The sequence below is a fragment of the Symphalangus syndactylus genome, chromosome 21 (genome assembly GCF_028878055.3).
Source record: "Symphalangus syndactylus isolate Jambi chromosome 21, NHGRI_mSymSyn1-v2.1_pri, whole genome shotgun sequence".
Classification (NCBI taxonomy): Eukaryota; Metazoa; Chordata; class Mammalia; order Primates; family Hylobatidae; genus Symphalangus; species Symphalangus syndactylus.
In genome coordinates this window covers 32,245,123-32,264,036 of record NC_072443.2, presented here as the reverse complement: position 1 = coordinate 32,264,036, position 18,914 = coordinate 32,245,123, and the positions used below count along the sequence as shown (strand labels likewise).

The following is an 18,914-nucleotide window of genomic DNA, read 5'->3' as shown; positions in this document are numbered from 1 at the left end:
CAGAGGACCCAGGTTCATTCTTGTCTGAATCTCTTGTCGCTGTAAGAGGACGTCAGCAGTCCTGAGCATTTTCTCCCCATACAATAACCTGTCTCTTCTTAAAATGGAGAAACACCTTCCCAGAAACAGACCTCTGGAATAATTTTCCTCATATCCTAGTGAGCAGATTTGTTTACCTGCTTATGCTGAACCAGTCTAGTGGCAAGAGGACTGCAATTGCCAGGGTTGGCTCAGACAGATCAAAGTGGATGATCTTGAAAAATCAAGGTACCATTTTGAGCAAGGTGAACCAAGTTTGAGTTTTGTGGTTGGCAGAGAGGGATGCACAGCCAGAGTGAACTAGCAGGTATGTGTGTCAGGCTGTATCCAAAGCAGTCGCTCCTTCTTACCATCGGTCTCAACCCAATGAGAAAAAATGAAACATTTAACATGGAACTTTTCTAGGGTTTTTTTTTTTTTTTTCCTGGAATAGTAATTTTTTAAAACTTCAGTAAAAAGTAAGTTTGGAATTATCCTTTAATAAGCCAATGTTTATATTCAGGAAACATCTCTATATCCCAAACCTTTTCTTAGAAATTTGCTGTTGTCATATTACCAATCCTGAAGTCAGGATGCTATTGTTTCACCACACCCCAAGCATATACTCAGTAAAGTCAAACTTCAGCTTGGGTATGCATCCAGTTTTGTAATTAAGTATCATATTCTCTCAGTAGGACACAATTTTTAAAAAGGAACCAAGGCTAGGGGGAAGCAGAGATGGTAGACACTTAAATATTATCTCAATGGAGTTTTTCTTCACAATGGAATTTTTTTAAAAGATATCTAAGTTATATTTTTTTTTAAAAAATTTAAGTTCTGGGATACATGTGCAGAACATTCTGGTTTGTTACATAGGTATATGTGTGCCATGGTGGTTTGCTGTACCTATTGAACTGTCCTCTAGGTTCCCTCCCCCGCCTCCCACCCCCCAACAGGCCCTGGTGTGTGTTTTTCCCCTCCCTGTGTCCATGTGTTCTTATTGTTCGGCTCCCACTTATGAGTGAGAACATGTGGTTTGGTTTTCTGTTCCTGTGTTAGTTTGCTGATGATGATGGCTTCCAGCTTCATCCATGTCCATGCAAAAGACATGATCTCATTCCTTTTCATGGCTGCATAGTATTCCATGGTGTTTGTATCACATTTTCTTTATCCAGTCTACCATTGATGGGTTTTGGGGTTGGTTCCATGTCTTTACTATTGTAAATAGTGCAACAAACATGTGTGCATGTGTCTTTATAGTAGAATGATTTATAATCCTTTGGGTATATACCCAGTAATGGGATTGCTGGTTCAAATGGTATTTCTGTTTCTAGATCCTTGCGGAATTGCCAGTCTTCCACAATAATTGAACTAATTTACATTCCCACCAACAGCGTAAAGGCATTCCTGTTTCTCCACAGCCTTGCCAGCATCTATTGTTTGACTTTTTAATAATTATCATTCTGATGGGAATTCTCAATACTTTGCTATTTGTGATAACCCATCATAACATTGTAGCAAAAGCAGAGTTAACTACATACAAGGATAGGATTGCGAAACTGAGGTCAGGTGATAAAATTGGACCAGGTGGCAGTTACACCACAAGTCAGAATTTGCTTTCTCTTATAGAGTCAAAAGCTTGATCGACTAAGTCACACAAAAGCCTGGTTATAGTGACAAGTTCACAAGCATTAACATTAGACTGTTTCTTTTATGTAAATTGGTGACTAAAATTAAGGGAAACAGATTAAGTTAGCTGAGCTCTCCCTTCTCTTGCTTAAAAATTTATACGAAAATCTAAATTTATTAGAAGATTGATTAGTAATATGCCAATTGAGCCAGAAGGGTTCGAATTATCTTCATGGCTAGTCACTCAACTATGCAAGCCTCGTGTGGTCAAGTGTAACCTAACTTCAGAGATTCTTATGTTCATAGGGCCCTTTTCCCTAGCAATCTTAAAGATACTGACAGTCAGTCTTTGGTGTCCCTAAGATTCATCCCAAATCGAGTTGGTTACCCTGATATAATCATTCATATAAAACTAGACTAAAATACCTTGTCAAATCAATCATCTTTGTTTCCAGGCTCTGGTTTTTAACCTTTCCACTAAGGTGACTTCTGCTCTTACCTGCTGTCTCACCCATTATCAGTTGATCATATTGGGAATCAACCCCTAGTGATGCGTTTCTTCCAGATTCTTAGTGGAGAGCTCACTGTAATCTCCTGGGCTGACTGTAACAGGAAAGTAAATGAATGAGGCAGTTCTTTCCGAAGTTAAATTGGAATCCTTAACATCCAGGCATTTATACTCAATGCAGGTAGTGGGTCAGTGAATGATCCTTATGTCTTGAAAAGTAAATGTGATACTAGAAAATGGTTACAAGTCTTTGCAGTGGTAGAATTGTCTGGTCCGACAGGCCATTGCCTGGAATTGTGGTGAAGAAAGGGGAGATGAAGTCACTGGATATTAAGGATGCAGGTCATGAGTTGTCACAGTCTTTTCTCATTTCCTGTACTCTTCCTGAAAGAGGCTAGAACCAAGAAAAATAGACTCTAAATGTCTGTTGTTCAAGTCAGAATAACCATTTATATCTTAAATATTTAATGACAGTGGTGTTTTGGGGTGGGTGGTAAAAAGCTTTAGTCTATTGCTTGCATCTGAAATTGAAGATCCATGAGACCATTATAAAATGTCTGAGTCTTATCAGTTAATTTTAATCTCCCTACTAGCTGTTTCATGGTTTTTAACAGTGGAAAAAACAAGTTTACCAAACTCCTGGCCCTTATTTATATTCTGATTAATGGAACACATAAATACTAAAAGGAATGCAGTAAAAAGGAAGTATACAATCAAACTATAATTTGCAAGTGAATTATAGTTGTGTTTCTTTCCACTTGTATACGATCCCATGTTTCATGCTTCTATCATAAGTACATTGGCTCACCCTCATATGCACAATGCCATTGGAGATCTTCTCTACAAATAGCAATAGGAGACAAGAAGAACAACCATGTATCTAACCAAGTAGAGCCTGTTTAATTATAGGCATTGGGAAAAGCCTAATTATATTTTTTGTGCTATATTATCCTGCAACCCCTCCTGCTGTTTTTTTTTCTGTATAAAAGTCTTGCTTGATGATATGTGAATCGGTCAGAACTTCAATTATCCTTCTAAAGAAGCATTTTTATATGGTATATGGTTTGATAAAGGAAATAATGCCTTACCACGTTTTCTTCAGCATTATCAGGTGCATGGTGAGGGCTCTCATCAGTAGGGAGGGACACCATGTCTTTCTACAGGAAAAAAAGAGAACTTAAAAATAATTTCTTTGGAAACACCAAAATTCTCCCTTAGTCCTATCTCAATATAATAATGTTATTAGAATCATCTGAGTTACTCTCCCTTCATATCTTTAACAAACAACATGAAAAATGCATTCAGTGTAAAAACACATCATCAGAAGCAGCAGTAAATGTGTATGGTTGATCCAGGTGCTCCAAAGCGGGGGAATAAAGGCAGTTCAGTCAGCTCAGCAATTCCTGGCTCCTTGTGATCCTTGGCCTGATTCCTACCAACTGCTAACAATGGAAATGTCATAGCCAAGGAGGGGATGAGAGTGATGGGATATGTCATTTCTCAAAGAAGGCCTCCTTATGGACTTTCCTAAAATATGGCCCTTTAATACATATCTTAGACAAAGTACATTTTAAAACTAATAGAAAAGGGAATTTAAAAATAAAACATATGAACCACAGTCATGAAACTACAACCAGGGAGCTGGAGCTAGGAAAGTTTTTGTGGCTTTTCATATAACAGCTTCAAATATATTTTCAGCCCATCTCACTGCAGAAGTATGGAATATATCTATTTTTTAAAGTGGCCAATACTGTGACAGAGTTTTTGCCCATATCTTTTGACTCCCCCTCCAGAACCAGAATCCATTCTTCTCTCAGCCATGGGAGGCTGACCTTGTTGGGCTCCATCAGCAGGGTGTCTGCTCCTCCTGGCTTCTAGCTGGGCTGGAGATCAGAACAGGGAAGAGTGAAATTAGGTATTTACTCTCCCAGCTGTTTCCCTGTAAGGTCACCTTGGTATGGCTCTGTCCTTCGATTGAAAGTCACTCTCTGATTTTTTGAAGGGTTTTTCGTGTCTCTATCTCCTTCAATTCTGCTCTAATCACAGTTATTTTTTGACTTCTGCTAGCTTTTGAATTTGTTTGCTCTTGCTTCTCTAGTTTTTTTAATTGTGATGTTGGGGTGTCGATTTTAGGTCTTTCCTGCTTTCTGATGTGGGCATTTGGTGCTATAAATTTCCCTCTCAACACTGCTTTAGCTGTGTCCCAGAGATTCTGGTACATTGTGTCTTCATTCTCATTGGTTTCAAAGAACTTATTTCTGCCTTAATTTCGTTATTTACCCAGTAGTCATTCAGGAGCAGGTTGTTCAGTGTCCTTGTAGTTGTGTGGTTCTGAGTGAGTTTCTTAAACCTGAGTTCTAATTTGATTGCACTGTAGCCTGAGAGACTGTTATGATTTCCATTCTTTTGCATTTGCTAAGGAGTGTCTTACTTCCAATTATGTGGTCGATTTTAGAATAAGTGCTATGTGGTGCTGAGAAGAATGTATATTCTGTTGATTTGGGGTGGAGAGTTCTGTAGATGTCTATTAGGTCCGCTTAGTCCAGAGCTGAGTTCAAGTTCTGAATATCCTTGTTAATTTTCTGTCTCGTTGATCTAATATTGACAGTGCGGTGTTAAAATCCCCCACTATCATTGTGTGAGAGTCTAAGTCTCTTTGTAGATCTCTAAGAACTTGCTTTATGAATCTGGGTGCTCCTGTATTGGGTGCATATATATTTAGGATAGTTAGCTCTCTAGTTGCATTGATCCCTTTACCATTATGTAATATCTTTGTCTTTTTTTTATCTTTGTTGGTTTAAAGTCTGTTTTATCAGAGATTAGAATTGCAACCCCTGCTTTTTTTTTTTTTTTTTTTTTTGCTCTTCGTTTGCTTGGTAAATATTCCTCCATCCCTTTATTTTGAGCCTATGTGTGTCTTTGCATGTGAGATGGGACTCCTGAATACAGCACACTGATGGGTCTTGACTCTTTATCCAATTTGCCAGTCTGTGTCTTTTAACTGGGGCATTTAGCCCATTTACATTTAAAGTTAATATTGTTATGTGTGAATTTGATTCTGTCATCATGATGCTGGCTGGTTATTTTGCACATTAGTTGATGCAGTTTCCTCATAGTGTCGTTGGTCTTTATATTCTGGTGTTTTTTTGCAGTGGCTGGTACCGGTTTTTCCTTTCTGTATTTAGTGCTTCCTTCAGGAGCTCTTGTAAGGCAGGCCTAGTGGTGACAGAATCCCTCAGCATTTGCTTGTCTGTAAAGGATTTTATTTCTCCTTCACTTATGAAGCTTAATTTGACTGGTTATGAAATTCTGGGTTGAAAATTGTTTTCTTTAAGAATGTTAAATATTGGCCCCCACTCTCTTCTGGCTTGTAGGGTTTCTGCAGAGATATCCATTGTTAGTCTGATGGACTTCCCTTTGTAGATAACCTGACCTTTCTCTCTGGCTGCCCTTAACATTTTTTTCCTTTGTTTCAACCTTGGAGAATCTGACGATTGTGGTGTCTTGGGGTTGCTCTTCTTAAGCAGTATCTTAGTGGTGTTCTCTATATGTCCTGAATTCGAATATTGGCTTGTCTTGCTAGGTTGGAGAAATTCTCCTGGATAATATCCCGAAGCGTGTTTTCCAACTGGGTTCCATTCTCCCCATCACTTTCAGGGACCCCAATCAATCACAGGTTTGGTCTTTTCACATAGTACTATGTTTCTTGGAGGCTTTGTTCATTCCTTTTCACTCTTTTTTCTCTAATATTGTCTTCATGCCTTAGTTCAGTAAGTTGATCTTCAGTCTCTGATATCCTTTCTTCTGCTTGATCGATTCGGCTGTTGATACTTGTATATGCTTCACGAGTTCTCGTGCTGTGTTTTTCAGCTCCATCAGGTCATTTATTCTTCTCTAAACTGGTTATTCTAGTTAGCAGTTCCTGTAACCTTTTATCAAGGTTTTTTGCTTCCTAACATTGGGTTAGAACATGCTTCTTTAGCTCAGGGGAGTTTGTTTTACCCACGTTCTGAAGCCTGCTTCTGTTAATTTGTCAAACTCTTTCTCCGTCCAGTTTTGTGCTCTTGCTGGAGAGGAGTTGCAATCATTTGGAAGAGAAGAAGCATTCTGTTTTTTTTAAATTTGCAGCATTTTTGTGCTGGTTTTTCCTCATCTTCATGTATTTATCTACCTTTGATCTTTGAGGCTGATGACCTTTGGATGTGGTTTTGTATGGGGGTCCTTTGTGTTGATGTTGATGTTACTGCTTTCTGTTTGTTAGTTTTTCTTCTAACAGTCAGGCCTCTCTTCTGCAGGTCTGCTGCAGTTTTCTGGAGGTCCACTCCAGATCCTATTTGCCTGGGTATCACCAGCAGAGGCTGCAGAACAGCAAAGATTGCTGCCTGCTCCTTCCTCTGAAAGCTTTGTCCTAGAGGGGCACCAGCCTGATGCCAGCTGGAGATCTGTATGAGGTGTCTGTCAACCCAGGAGCTGGTATTTTGAAAAGATTAACAAAATAGATAGACTGCTAGCCAGACTAATGAAGAAGAAAAGAAAGAAGAATCAAATAGACACAATAAAAAATGATAAAGGGGATATCACAACTGATCCCACAGAAATACAAGCTACCATTAGAAAATACTATAAACACCTCTAAGCAAATAAACTAGAAAATCTAGAAGAAATAGATAAATTCCTGGACACCCTCCTAAGGCTAAACCAGGAAGAAGTTGAATCTCTGAATAAACCAATAACAAGTTCTGAAATTGAAGCGGTAATTAATAGCCCACCAGCCAAAAAAAGCCCAGAACCAGACAGATTCACAGCCAAATTCTACCAGAGGTACAAAGAGGAGTTAGTACAATTCCTTCTGATACTATTCCAAACAACAGAAAAAGAGGGACTCCTCCCTAACCATTTTATAAGGCCAGCATCATCCTGGTTCCAAAACCTGGCAGAGACACAATAAAAAAATGAAAATTTCAGGACAATATCCCTGATGAACATCAATGTGAAAATCCTCAATAAAATACTGGCAAACCGAATCTATAGCCCATCAAAAAGCTTATGCACCATGATTAAGTTGGCTTCATCCTTGGGATGCAAGGCTGGTTCAACATATGCAAATCAATAAATGTAATCCATCACATCAACAGAACCAATGACAAAAACCACATGATTACCTCAATAGATGCAGAAAAGGCCTTTGATAAAATTCAACACCCCTTCATGCTAAAAACTCTCAATAAACTAGGTATTGATTGAACATATCTCAAAATAATAAGAGCTACTTATGACAAACCCATAGCCAATATCATACTGAATGGGCAAAAGCTGGAAGCATTCCCCCTGAAAACCGGCATAAGACAAGGATGCCCTCTCTCACCATAGTTCAACATAGTATTGGAAGTTTTGGCCAGGGCAATCAGGCAAGAGAAATAAATAGAGTATTCAAATAGGAATAGAAGAAGTCAAATTGTCTCTGTTTGCAGATGATGTGATTGTATATTTAGAAAACCCCATCATCTCAGCCCAAAATCTCCTTAAGCTGATAAGCAACTTCAGCAAAGTCTCAGGATACAAAATCAATGTGCAAAAATCACAAGAATTCCTATACACCAATAACAGACAAACAGAGACCTAAATCATGAGTGAATTCACATTCACAATTGCTACAAAGAAGATAAAATACCTAGGAATACAACTTACAAGGGATGTGAAAGACATCTTCAAGGAGAACTACAAACCGCTGCTCAAGGAAATAAGAGAAGACACAACCAAATGGAAAAAAAATTTCATACTTATGAATAGGAAGAATCAATATAGTGAAAATGGCCATACTGCCCAAAGTAATTTATAGATTCAATGCTATTCCCATCAAGCTACCTTTGACTTTCTTCACAGAACTAGAAAAAACTACTTTAAATTTCATATGGAACCAAAAAAACAGCCCATATAGCCAAGACAATCCTAAGCAAAAGAGCATAGCTGGAGGCATCACGCTGCCTGACTTCAAACTATACTACAAGGCTACAGTAACCAGAACAGCATAGTACTGGTACCAAAACAGATACATAGACCAATGGAACAGAACACAGGCCTCAGAAATAACACCACACATCTACAACCATTCGATCTTTGACAAACCTGACAAAAACAAGCAATGCGGAAAGGATTCCCTGTTTAATAAATGGTGCTGGGCAAACTGGCTAGCCATATGCAGAAAATAGAAGCTAGGCCCCTTCCTTACACCTTATACAAAAATTAATTCAAGATGGATTAAAGACTTAAACATAAAACCTAAAACCATAAAAACCCTAGAAGAAAACCTAGGCAGTATCATTCAGGACATAGACATGGACAAGGACTTCATGACTAAAACACCAAAAGCAATTGCAACAAAAGCCAAAATTGACAAATGGGATCTAATTAAACTAAACAGCTTCTGTTCAGCCAAAGAAACTATCATTAGAGTGAGCAGGCAGCCTACAGAATGGGAGAAAATTTCTGCAGTCTACCCATCTGACAAAAGTCTAATATCCAGAATCTATAAGGAACTGAAACAAATTTACAAGAAAAAAATAAACAGCCCCATCAAAAAGCGGGTTAAGGATACGAACAGATGCTTCTCAAAAGAAGACATTTATGCAGCCAACAAACATATGAAAAAGAGCACCTCATCACTGGTCATTAGAGAAATGCAAATCAAAACCACAATGAGATACCATCTCACACCAGTTAGAATGGTGATCATTAAAAAGTCTGGAAACAACAGATGCTAGAGAGGATGTGGAGAAATAGGAACACTTTTACACCGTTGGTGGGAGAGTAAATTAGTTCATCCATTGTGGAAGACAGTGTGGTGATTCCTCAAGGATCTGGAACCAGAAATACCATTTGACCCAGCAATCCCATTACTGGGTATATACCCAAAAAATTAAAAATCATTCTACTATGAAGACACATGCACATGTATGTTTATTGCAGCACTATGCACAATAGCAAAGACTTGGAACCAACCCAAATGCCCATCGATGATAGACTGCATAAAGAAAATGTGGCACATATACACCATGGAATACTATGCAGTCATAAAAAAGAATGAGTTCATGTGCTTTGCAGGGACATGGATGAAGCTGGAAACCATCATTCTCAGCAAACTACCACAAGGACAGAAAACCAAATACCACATATTCTCACTCGTAGGTGGGAATTGAACAATGAGATCACTTGGACACAGGGCAGGGAACATCACACACCGGGGCCTGTTGGAGGATGAGGGTAAAGGGGAGGGAGGGCATCAGGTCAAATACCTAATGTATGTGGGGCTCAAAACCTAGATGACAGGTTGATAGGTGCAGCAAACCACCAGGGCACATGTATACCTATGTAACAAACCTGCATGTTCAGCACATGTATCCCAGAACTTAAAAAGAAAGAAAGAAAAAAAAAGAAGTCACTCTCCTTACAAGGCAACTAATCTTACGTGACTCTCACCTTCCAAGTTTTGGCAACTGCTCTCTGTCCTTGTCCCTTCAAGTTTAAGTTTGCTAGTGATTCGGGTGTTCCCAGCCATGAATATACTGTCTCGTAAGTTCTTTTTCCAGTTTTGAGTGTGCCATGTGTTTTCAGTTGAGAACTGACTTATGCAGACTTCCACTAAAGAATCAGAGAGGCTGAGGCAGGAGAATGGTGTGAACCCGGGAGGCGGAGCTTGCAGTGAGCTGAGATTGCGCCACTGCACTCCAGCCTGGGCGACAGAGCGAGACTCCGTCTCAAAAAAAAAAAAAAAAAAAGAAAGAAACTAAACTATCATTCTTGAGTAGGATGTAGCACCACCTCCCATAATTTGAACCTAATCCAATCACAAATATCAGTATATTAGGTCAATGGTTGATCTCGGTGGACAAGCTAGACTGCCTGTGGTCTCTTACTCCTTCTGGCCAGCCAAGGGACAGGAACTAGCCTGCCTATTAGTACGAATGATCACAGGGCTAGAATTGGTGAAATGCTTGCTCTCCATTGCCCCTAAAACTATATCTTCAATAATAGTTTCTGCTATAACCCTAATCTCCTAACTTCAGCAGGGGCAACAGCCAAATATCAACCAGAAGGACAGATAAAAAGACATAGGATCTATCTCAAGTTCCCAGGACACCCAGAGCCTTCTCAGGGTGATAATGGAATAAGGGAGGGCTTCTGGGGGCCTGAACCTGCCTCTACCACTAGCTGGCTTGGTGATATTAAATGATCCACCTAAATCTGTTTCACGTGCCTACTTGGCACTTAAGCTAACTTCCCAGATTACTGTTTCCTGATCTGTAAAATGTGGAGATCAACTAGATCTAAGTTTTGCCCAGGTGCTCTCTAGCTCAAAATTCTGTTACTAAAAGCAAAGTACTTAAGAAAGTATTCCCTAAAAGTACTTCCCATGATCATGGCATCTTAAGAGGTTTTAAATTACTAGTAAGGTTTTTTGCCTAAAATTTAGAAAAAATTAATTGAACAACAATTAAAGTGAAATGACCCATAAGAAAAGAACAATGCAGTTTCAATCAGAGCACCAACCTTGACTAAGCTCGGAACAACGGAGAACAGGCAGAGCCCAGGGACTTAAGGAGGTATCTGGCTTCCTTCTGAGGTGTGAGGGTAAGGAAGAACTCATGGTCCTATCACTCCAAAGGCAACTTCTTAAAGCTTTGGCTTTTTTCTTTCCAGTTACTTTTCAATGCAGGATGATCAAGTCATCCTGGTTATCATTTTAATACTAGATTAAAATTTTAAAAAGTATGATCTTTAATTAATTTAATTAATTTCCCAATTATTTATTGACAATAGTAGGAAACCTAAAGGCAATAGCAGTGTGCTGCAGTGAATATGCTTGTATATAGTTTGGTGTACCTCTGCTCATTTAATGTGAGATAAATTCCTACAAGTAGAGTGGTTAGGTGGAAATGTAGGAGCATTTTAAAATATTTTGGGTGAATTTTGTGAATGACATTCCAGAAAATTCAGATCAATTTACATGCCCAGTAGCTGTTTGGGCATGTATTTCCATGTTATCTTTAATATACATGATGTGGAACACACGGGGCAGAGCCCAAATTCTTCTATTACCTCTGCAACATTTTATTGTCCAAATCAGCAGAAAAGCTGCCAAAATCACAGAGGGCACCAAAATCCATAAGCCTTTGTTATGGGAAGCTGTTTCTTGGCTCGGTTCTAAAAGAAAAAGGAGAAACAAAGTCTGTGAACTGGAAGAAAAATTACCGATAAGAAATGTGTGGGTGGGTAAGGGTGGAGTTTGTTTACTATTTTAAAAACTAGTTATTTCTGCATTACAGGTAGGAGGCTGAATTCATATGAAAACACTTTGCATAATAAAAAGGTCCTTTAGGATAAAGCCAAGAGCCCAGACTGGACAGGAGAGTTTGTCTTGAGCATAAATATCTCCTAGTCTCAGTTTATCTATTGTGGGAAACCTACAGACACCATAATATTATTGGAGATTGGTGGAGGTTGGGGGAGCTGGGAGAAAAGTCTGAAAACTGGAAAGGCACTATGTCTATTATGCATTTTCAGTTTCTATTGCTTTATACTGTAATAAGAAACAACACATTTTTATAAAGGAATAATTATGTCCATAAATGAGCCTCAGCCCAGTGTCCACCTTGGAGGATGAAGTAAGAGTGCAGTCTGCCATTGGCCTAGAGAAGACAGGGTTCTAAGGGAACAGTGGTAAGTTCAGAGGTGATAAAAGGAGATGAGTAGAAGCCCTGGTCTTGAGTTAGAGATGGCAGGTGACCACAGAGATAATAGGCACAGTAGTCCCCCCCTTATCCCTGGGGGATACATTCCAAGACCCCCAAGTGGATGCCTGAAACCTTAGTACTGAACCCTATGCATACTATACACTAATTTCTTTTTCCATCATCATAGTTTTATAGATAGAAGATTCATTCTTACTGTAGATCTTAGCAACCTCAACATAGGCTCTTTTTTCCTCTTAAGTTGAGAGCTTTCCCTTAAAGGAAGCACTTCACGGCTTCTTTTTGGTGTATCTGAACTGCCAGCATCACTATTCTTGTGCTTTGAGGCCATTCTTAAATAAAATAAGGGTTACTTGATCACAAGCACTGAGATATCATGACAGTAGATCTGATTACCCGGAGGGCTAAGTGACTAACAGGCGGGTAGCATCCACGGTGTGATATGCTGGACAAAGGGAGGATTCACCTTCAAGGCAGGATGGAGCGGGATGACATGCAATTTCATCATGCTACTCAGAATGGCACACAATTTAAAACATTATTTCTGGAATTTTCCTTTTAAAAATGTCAGACAGTGGTTGACTTTGGGTAACAAACTGCAGAAAAGGAGGATCTGCTGATAGTGTTTGGAGCTCCTCAGAAAACTGGAGGAACCTAAACTTTCTCCAGCATCTTGGTCAGGACTAGAATTGTTGAAATTAGTATTAATGGAAGTGGGGACTCCAGAGACCCTGGGTTACCAAAGTCAGAGCCCTGCTAACCTTATGGTCTATGTTCTGCTAAAACGTGGGCAGGAAGCATTAGAGCACAAAGGTCAATTCAGGGGGAAAATATTTATGGCTATCCTTTAGAATGAATACCTCTGTTTACATAACAAATGTAATTTTCTATGAACATACTATAGTGTTTACAACCAATAAAATATTAATCTCTCCACCTATTTGTGTCAGTCTGAAATTCCATACAGGAGTTCGCTTTATCCCTGGTTTAACTTTCTGAGGTCTTAGTTACCCATGGTCAACTGTAGTCCAAACATAACCAAATGGAAAATTCCAGGAATAAATAATCTTCAGTTTTAAATTGTGTGCCATTCTGAGTAGCATGAAGAAATATCGTGTCACGCCACTGCATCCCACCTGGGACATGACTGTGCCCTTTGTCCGGCATATCCACGTTGTACACACTACCACCATGAATCATTTACTAGCCATCTCAGTTATCAGATTGACTGTCATGGTATAACAATGCTTGTGTTCAAGTAACCCTTATTTTCTTTAAGAATTGTCCCAAAGCACAAGAGTAGTGATGCTGGCAATTTGGATATACCAAAAAGAAGCCATAAAGTGCTTCCTTGAACTAAAACAATTAAAGCCCTTGACTTATGAAAAATCATATATTGAGGTTGCTGAGATCTATGGTGAAAATGAATCTTCTATCTGTAAAATTGTGAAGAAAGAAAGAAGAAAATTTGTGTTAGTTTTGCGGTCACATCTCAAACCACAACAGTTACGGCCACAGTGTGTTGTATATGCTGAGTTAAGATGGAAATAGCATTAAATTTGGGGGTGGAAGACATGAACAGAAATGTGTTCTGGTTGATGATATGTTGCACTGGAAAGCTTTGGGCTTATATGAAGACTTCAGCAAGAGATCTCTTGAAACAGGCCATTTACTGCAAGTAGAGGATGGCTACACAGATTTAGAAATCAGCTTGGACTGAAAAATATAAAAATTACTGGAGAGGCTGTCTTCTGACGAAGAAACTACAGCCACATTTCCATCCAAAGCAAATCTTTAACTGCAATGAAAGCAAGCTCTGCTGGAAGAAGACCAATAGAAACTGTATTCATAGAAGTGTGAATGAGGCACCAAGGCATAAACAAGGAAGGAAAGATTAATCCTGGTACCATGTGGGAATGCATATATAGGGTTTAGTACTGTCCATAGTTTCAGACATCCACTGGGGGTCTTGGAAAATATCCCCCATGGAAAGGGGGGACTACTGTACCTATATAAAGGAGAGATTAAGTAGGAATGTTAGGTTGACTTTCTACAGTGTTTTCATATGCATTTTTCTTCCTCCTAAAGGAAATCCTACAAGGTATAGCTACTTCTCACTGTACTCGTGACCCTTAGGTTCCCCCATCTGTAAAGATATTTGCCCAAGGTCACATATTGATTCAGCAGCAAAACTTAGCAAGGATTATTTAATTCCATTCAGCTTGGTGCAACCTTAATTGAGCAGATCTAGATTCGAGGAATCATAAGTACCCCTATCTTGTTGTAGCACCTCCTGGGAAAGGCAACAAATGGAAAAGTCATCCTTGAAAGGATGATATTTAAGGTACCAAGACTGTTTGCCCCATTCCCTGCCCTGCTGGGGTGGCTCCTGCCAAGTCCTCTTCCTAGTGGGGAAGGGTGAGCACAGCCTCCCCCAGCCCCACCTGGCCAACATTTATTTGAGAATGAGAGGTTCTGAAAATACTCTTTTGTCAGAGATGGAATGGTCCTGATGTTTCACTTTGTGTGAACTGAAAATTAGATCTCTGGGTGCGAAGACGGGCCATATGTGGTCTTTAGGACATTTCTTCTTATTTTTTTTTACACTCCAAAATTAATCCAACATGAGGCAACATTTTTAAAAATAGATTGCAGGCTTAACTGTATTTTACATAAAACTGACACTTTTATTTTTGGAGAAAAATAGGAGCTTCAAATGCAGCCCCAGTTTTTCATTCTCTACTCTCAAAGTGGCAGCTCTACAAAGGGAGTGTTATTACTCAATGTCCAGAAGCTTCCAAGTATTTGAAGATCATGTAACCTAAAGGACAACTCTGTGCTCATCTCCAAATCTCACTACATAGAATCACCAAAACTTCAAATGTTATTCCTCCTAATTTTCACAATTGAAATGATAGAAATATGTCTAAAACATAAGTTCCACTGGTTCAAATACCTTTATTGAAGGACAGAAAGAGCTGCCATGGTCTGCCATGATGTGAAGTTGATAGTTTAAGGGTGGGACCATCCAGCTCACCTAGAAGGTCAGCTTCATGAGTATATATTCCATGACTTGATGGTTAGTTGACTAGAAATATTTTAGATAATGGTTTTTGGCAGTGAACTATCAACAGAGGTAAAAATGAACTGAACTAGGAATATATACTTGGTGCTTCAAATATTGTGTGGTGACTATTTCCAAGTTCATAGACACTGCCATGATTTCCCAGCATTCTTCAGGACCCCGATTGTAACTTCCTAATGTGTCTCTAGCCTTGACTCCCCAAACCCTAGGCCTAAGGTATATATTAGGCACAGCAGTGAGCAGAAATGGAAGATGCTCAGCGCATGGAGTCATCAAAATGTGTTTCCTCCTCATTTCCGAAGCCCCAAAATCCTGAAAGGAAATCTGTGGGAGTAATTTTTTTTTCAAAACAGTACTTTTGTGTGGTTGAAGGAGGGAGGGTAATTGACATCCTGACCAGAAATATCCCTGTAGATTATATTTGGAGAGGGTATCAATGTATTCTTGAAAAGTCAACCTAATTTTCTGTTTGATATTCACAAACCTCTAATGCTACAGCCAAAACCCATTATCCAAACCTACTTGCAACTTACCTACGTGCACTGTGTGGATGGTAAGTAAAGTATATTCATCGGTAGAAATATTGCATAAATATTCCCCACTATCTGAAAGATTAAGATCCATCAAATTCATAGAGAAGTCACTCTGGTTTATCAGCTCTTTGTTCCATGAGAATCGGGATTCATTGATAATTATATTTTGTGAGGAGCTCAGATAGTAAGCCAGGATAGAGAACATCCCACTTTTCATTCTGGACCAAGTAACTTTGAAGTCTTGGTTTGGTGAAAAATAATCATTTACAGGTTGACATGAGAGTGAAATGTGTTCACTTTGCATTTTACGAAGGCCATCTAACAACACAATAGAAAAGAAAACATCAATGAAGATAAACATTTCAAAAGAATTCTCTAAGTTACACTTAGAAAGCAGAGAACAAAGGCACTAATATTGATATATTTGGAAATAACTTTTTGGAAAGTAATTATATTTGTGCTGCGGTTTCTTAAAAGACAAGTTTTACTACCACTATTTTAGAGTTTCCCACCAAGGTTAGTTTAGACCTTCAAGGAGGGCTAAGCCAGGGCCAGCTAGAGGGGTGATATACTTGTTTTAACTCTTAGGACCTGACAGTAAGCACTCAGGAATGTTGCTACCAGTTGCTAGCCTATTAAACTCAATGTTCTCCTTCTCTTGGCCCCTCTAATGCTGGTGTTCCCCAGAACACCCCTTTTGTTACCCTACCTACTCCATAGTGGTCTCTAACTTTTATGGCCTCACTACTTCTTAATCTCTTTATCTAGACAAAATCTCTTTTTCTGCATATAAGAATATTCCCAGCTGTGTGCAGGCAAGCCCCACTGGACTGAGCTCTTCTAGAAGAGGGACTCTGCTGAATTTTCTTGGCTTGCCCCTCCAGACCCAGCTCCATCTTGTCCTTCCTGTTCTGTAATGCTGTAGGCTGACCTCTATGGACTGTCATGGACTGTTCTCCCTGGCTCTAGACTCACCTGGCTTCCAGTCTACCTGCAGGAGAGTGATGCCAAAGCAAGCCTTCCAAAAGGCAAATCCAGGGCCTCTCTGATGCTTCAAATGCCTCTTCTGATCTATCCTACCCTCCAAGACTCAACAAACTCCTTAGCAACGTGTAAAAGGTCTTTCATCTGTTTTTTGCCTCCCTCTCCAGGTTCATCTCTTGATCCGTTGATTCCACAACTCCAGGCAATTTTACTTTTCTGTGCTTTTTACCTGGAATATTCTTCTTCTCCTGGAATGTCCTACTACTCTTCTAAAATTCTGCCCTTATGCAACTTTCTTAAGCACATATTCTGTAACAACCTCATTCATGTCCAACCACAGAGAATAGAATGAATCACTCCCTTTGTAAGCTATGTTCCCAGTTTAATTTTTATATTTGTACTAGATGCTGTGGATCCAGAAATTGGTAGAGACCATGTTCTTAAGTTCACAGTCTGTGAGCAACAAAACTTGGCACATAATAGCTTTTCAATGAGACCAAACAATACTGAGCCTAAAGAACTGTTCATGCTTCAAGACACTCAATTCTAAATGAACATGAGAAATTAGGATTTTCCAAAGACAATATTTACAATATTAACATTTGCAACCCTTTCCCATGTTTCCATTGCTGCCTGACTGATGGAGAATGAACATTGGGTACTCATGCCTTTAACACTGGACTCATGTAAGTGTGGTGAATCACCCACAATTTCAGTATATTTTTGGTGAGCATTTTGAGAATATGAGATGCTAGGAAAGAGAAGGCTGAAAAAAAAAAGATAACCTCCATTTTCCCCATATAAGGGAGACTGACAGAAAATTTTTGCTTTGTTATGAATAAAATGAAAAACAGGCTGGGCACGGTGGCTCACGCCTGTAATCCCAGCACTTTAGGAGGCCGATGTGGGTGGATCATGAAGTCAGAAGTTCGAGACCAGCCTGACCAACATGGTGAAACCCTGTCTCTACTAAAAAAATACAAAAATTGATCACGAGTTCAGGAGATTGAGACCACGGAGAAACCCTGTCTCTACTAAAAATACAAAAAATTAGCCGGGCGTGGTGGCGGGCGCCTGTAGTCCCAGCTACTCGGAGAGGCTGAGGCAGGAGAATGGTGTGAACCTGGGAGGTGGAGCTTGCAGTGAGCCGAGATCGCGCCACTGCACTCCAGCCTGGGTGACAGAGCGAGACTCCGTCTCAAAAAAAAAAAAAAAAAAAAATACAAAAATTAGCCACGTGTGGTGGCATGTGCCTGTAATCCCAGCTACTCAGGAGGCTGAGACAGGAGAATCACTTGAACCTGGGAGGCAGAGGTTTCAGTGAGCTGAGACCATGCCACTGCACTCCAGCCTGGGTGACAGAGGGAGACTCCATCTCAAAAAAAAAGGAAAACAAATTTTCTTGGACTTGGATATGGACATAGCAAATTAATTTTATTAAACAGGTTTTTGATATAGAGATTGATCAGAGTTTGGATCTGTTCAAATAATTGAGAGGAAAGAGTGCTAAAAACTGACCATGTTGTGACAGAGGTGTTGGATAAAGATTGATGGGCTAATACTATGTAAAGAAACTAAAAAGAAGCAATAATACTCATTAATATTTTGTTTAATTGTAAGATTGGAAGTTGTGATCTGCTGAAAGACAAGTATTCTTTCTCCTTTGATCTTTTAAGAGCAATGCTGGTAGAAAATCCTGTTTGAAGGATGAGCCATTAACAAATACATTAATATTCAAGAATAGATTTGCTTCTTTCCACTTCATAAATGTTTTCATTCAACTCATAAATACCTAGCAAGGTAAGAATTACTTCTATTTTATCAATGACGTACTAATGCTCAAAAGTAAGAATGATTGCTTAATGTAATACAGCCAGAAGAACCAGCCCTAGGGCTTCGGTCTTGGTCTTCTAACCGCTGCAGATGGGTTTGCTTTCTTTTCTTTCATCTTCCTTTCTTTCTTTGCAAATCAGTCCCCATTACCCCCCAACTTTGAAATAGCACATGTACACAGAAAGTCCTGTGGAGCCTACCTTTCATTGTCCAGTGCCCTGTCCACGTTTGCTTCAGCAGTGAATTTTCAATTGTACATTCATAAGATGAATTTGATCCTGTAATATTCAGTGTGCTGTTAATAGAAAAAGGATCCAAAGACCCTGTTTCTTCCATATTGTTTTCAGAGATAGGTGTGTTGTCCATTTTCCACATGATAATTGGACGAGGATAAACACTTAACACGCTGCATATTAAGAAGCTGTTTGTGTTCCTCTTTTCATACTTCATCATGGGTGTGAGAAAAACTACATAGGAGAAAGAAGGGCACATGAAAAACTGCCATCATTAGCTTCTTTATAGGCCATCTGTGCAGAATACTTTTTAATATCCATGAAATGAAAAGCTAAGTTTTA

General features: G+C 39.3%; 1 protein-coding gene across 19 annotated transcripts in view; it reads right to left on the bottom strand.

Annotated features, from left to right (window-relative positions):
- Positions 1–15: 15 nt before the first annotated feature.
- The window catches only part of HHLA2 (HHLA2 member of B7 family), a 263,843-nt gene continuing 244,944 nt past the window's right edge, over positions 16–18,914 (bottom strand). For all 19 annotated transcript variants that reach the window (XM_063630628.1, XM_063630621.1, XM_063630625.1 and 16 more), the window contains 5 exons: positions 18,540–18,806; positions 15,523–15,840; positions 11,252–11,356; positions 3,244–3,312; positions 16–2,549 (listed from right to left, as the gene is read on the bottom strand). In XM_063630628.1, the coding sequence (XP_063486698.1) occupies positions 3,287–3,312; positions 11,252–11,356; positions 15,523–15,840; positions 18,540–18,806 (716 nt within the window). In that variant the 3' untranslated portion in view covers positions 16–2,549; positions 3,244–3,286. The remainder of the gene's footprint in view (positions 2,550–3,243; positions 3,313–11,251; positions 11,357–15,522; positions 15,841–18,539; positions 18,807–18,914) is intronic.